At 35.3% G+C, this 3,326-nt stretch overlaps 1 protein-coding gene across 1 annotated transcript; it reads left to right on the top strand.

Moving 5' to 3' along the window:
- Positions 1 to 357: 357 nt before the first annotated feature.
- On the top strand, positions 358 to 1,713 carry LOC110739895 (F-box/LRR-repeat protein At3g26922-like). Its single transcript, XM_021920376.1, has one exon. It carries the CDS (start codon positions 358 to 360, stop codon positions 1,711 to 1,713), a length of 1,356 nt encoding a protein of 451 aa, XP_021776068.1.
- The last annotated feature ends 1,613 nt before the right edge of the window (positions 1,714 to 3,326 follow it).

The raw sequence follows: 3,326 nt of genomic DNA, 5'->3' as shown, positions 1-3,326 counted from the left end.
GACATAATCAAATTTATGAAAAGATATTAAGTACTCCATATATATTTATTTAGAACAAAAATTAAGTTGTACATGGTTTCATGGAGGATGTTATAACTTGATATTATTTACTCTGTAGAATATATTTGTTATGATAAGATAATTATTATATTTTGGTTAGGATATATTTTGGCAGGTTTCCTAAATATCTCCTATCTCTAGAATTACCATATGATAGAGTTTCTATATGGTTAGGATGTATGTGATTGTTATATATATTGTGCCTTGGCCGTGTATATATACTGACCGCATATATATTATTTATTATTGAATGAGATTATAACTATACGATTGGTTTGACGTAAAACCCCTGTGATAATGGCTAAGATTAAGCGATTAAAAACAGTGGAAGATATTGATCGATTGAGCTTACTCCCAGACGCCATCCTTATACATATTCTTTCTCTCCTACCTATCAAATCTGCCGTATCCACCTCCGTCTTATCGCGCCAATGGCGTTACCTCTGGACTCACATCACCAACATCGTCTTCTCCAAAACTTGTCTTCCTTCTTCTAGTCATGATTTATCTGCGGCTGTCAATCGTATCATTCCGCAGCTCACCTCAAACAGAATTGATTGTTTTCATCTCTTTTTCAATAAGAAGTGGGAAGAGTTTTCCGATATTGAATTTTGTATTCGTGATATATGCACCCGAAATCCAAAACAAATTGTTGTGGAAAATCTCTATTATAAAGAATTTATTTTGGAAAGAATGCCAGCTTGTATTTTTCAATGTCAATCTCTGGTCGATCTTACACTGATTGAATACATTAGTATTCAAGTTCCTAATGAAGGATTTGTTGCGACTCTTCCGAAATTGAAGAAACTTCATTTATTTACGGATTGTGGTGTGTTGGCAGCAATTATTAGGGGTTGTCCACTGCTGGAAGATCTAAATCTGTTTATCTATCGGAGGAAGCGCAATCATTTTTTGGATTCAATAGATTTATCGGCTCATAATCTCAAGAGATTGGTTATGAAAGAAAGGTATCGAATTAGAAATTCAGTCCAACTATCAAGAAATCTTTTAATCAATGTGTCAAAACTAGAAGAAATTACATTAGACTTTGGTATGGGGCTAGTTCAATTTATTGGGGATTCAGGCTCTTTAATAAAAGCAGATATTTGTTCAGGATACATGTACTTGGAGGAAAATCACCTTAGTAATGTAAAAAGGATGGTGGAACTGATTTCTGGGCTAAAATCTCTTAGCCTAGATATAGTTAATTTGAACGACATTCGTAAATTAAAATACGACCTTGTTCCAATCTTTGATAAGTTGTACGAACTAAGGATAGAAATTGAAAGTGATATGGGTAGTATTAAGTGGTGGAATGATTTATTGGTTTTTCTAAGATGGTGTCCCTGTTTAAAGGTCCTGCATTTAGTGTTTACAACCTATTATGGAGTATATGATGAATATTTAGAGGCGATCATGCGAATTTTAGATTGCGACAAAGAGATAGAATTGCTATCGGTTTATCTTAACCAAAGAGGTACCATTAAGGTAGAAGTGACATCGCAAGAGTATGATTTTTGTGAGAAATTGTTCGGCCTTCAGAATCCCTCAGCTTGTGAGATCAAATTCAAGGGTCATTACGTGAACGTTTCTAATAAGAGCTTCATTCCTCGTCGTCGAAGTATTCGCTTGGCTAAGCACAAAGTAGTGTAGTAATTAATAGTTTGTTGACGATCTTGCTTGGTCTTCCTCAGTTCGTAGCTGATAGAATTTCAATAGTTAACGCTCTTTATTTTGGCTGATCTTTGCAATTTTTTTTTTTTTTTTAGCCATTTTCCCTGCTTATGACCTTATTTATTTATTTTGGTTTAATAGTAAAAATAAATTAAAATTATACATCTTGTACAATGAAAAAAAATTTAAATACGGTAACTTTAAAAAAAATGAAAAAAATTTATTATAACAATGATATATGGACAGTGATGATGTAAGCAACTTTCTAATAGTTAGTAGACTGGTTAACTTGCTGGAAACTCCAAAAAAATAAAAATAAATAAAAATATTCCGTACAAACCCATGGGCCATTCCCTTCTTAAAATTTTTCCCTCCCTCTTAAGCCTTTCTATCATTCGGCCGCAATTGGGGGTGGTAGGTTTAGGGATTTGATAGAATAGAAGAGAAAGGGAGAGAGAGAAAAGAGAAAAAAGGGTGGTGGAAAAGAGAAGAGTATTGAAGAATAAGATAATATTTCCTCCGTTTTATTAATATTGCAACAATGGACTTTTTGTACTATTCATCACTCTTGTTTGACCATATAATATGATTTATACATTAAGCAAAATATAGTCACGTGGGATCTTGTTGGATTTGTCTCATAAAATACTTTTACAATATTAACTTTTTATAATTTTTACTTTTATACAATTATAGATATTTGGCATATAAAATGTGTTTTGAGATGTGTAATTTCATCCTTATTGCAATATTAATAAAACGGAGGAAGTAGTAGGGGCCTGCTGATTGAGGACATAAAGCCAAACTGCTGATTGAGGACATAAAGCCAAACGAAAATCTATGTACACAAATAGTATCTCGTGAGAATTGGGAAATTGGTTACTACGTCTTGGATCTCAACAGTGGTGAAGTTTCATCACTTCCTAGTACCGTGCAAGATTATGGTTCATCGTCTTCCATGGCTGCTGTGGGATCTCGACTTTAAACTTTTGCGAATGGCATTGGAGGGGATTATAATGAATCCTCTAAACCGAAAGCAAAACCAATCACAAAAACTAGGAAATGTAGGTGGAAGATGAACCAGAATCAGAATCAGCAACAGGGCTTATATTCATCTTATTGCTTAGATCTGACGAAACCTCTAGAAGGTTGGAGACTAGCCACCGCTGGGGACGATCCATTGCTGCCAATGTGTGTCATCACGTTTGGTGGGAAGATTTATGTTTATGCAAAGTTGCAAACCCTGAATTCTCTTTTATTTGTGAGGTTTTCGATCCTCAAACTAATCAGTGGCGTCGCTTGAAGTCGCCCCCATTCCCACCATCACGCGGCAACGGTGGGGATAAGGACGAGGAGGCTCTCAACCACCCTACAGTAATGGAACCTCCAGTTTTGGCAGATTACAAAAATAACAGAATCATTTTGTGCTTCAACAATATCTCAACGATGTATGCCTACTATCCTAGTTTGGATCGATGGGAATGTGAGGTTGAAGGCAATAGGATGGTATGCGGGAAGAGAGCCCGTGACTCTCGCAGATGATGGGGTTATCTATGTTCATAACCCCACATATAAGGCATTCTTTAGGGCTT

This window comes from Chenopodium quinoa, unplaced genomic scaffold (genome assembly GCF_001683475.1).
Source record: "Chenopodium quinoa cultivar QQ74 unplaced genomic scaffold, ASM168347v1, whole genome shotgun sequence".
NCBI lineage: Eukaryota > Viridiplantae > Streptophyta > Magnoliopsida > Caryophyllales > Amaranthaceae > Chenopodium > Chenopodium quinoa.
This window is presented reverse-complemented; position numbering and strand designations above follow the sequence as displayed.

Coding starts and splice junctions, on each gene's coding strand:
- LOC110739895 (XM_021920376.1), top strand. CDS start 358: ATGGCTAAGATTAAGCGATTAAAAACAGTGGAAGATATTGATCGATTG.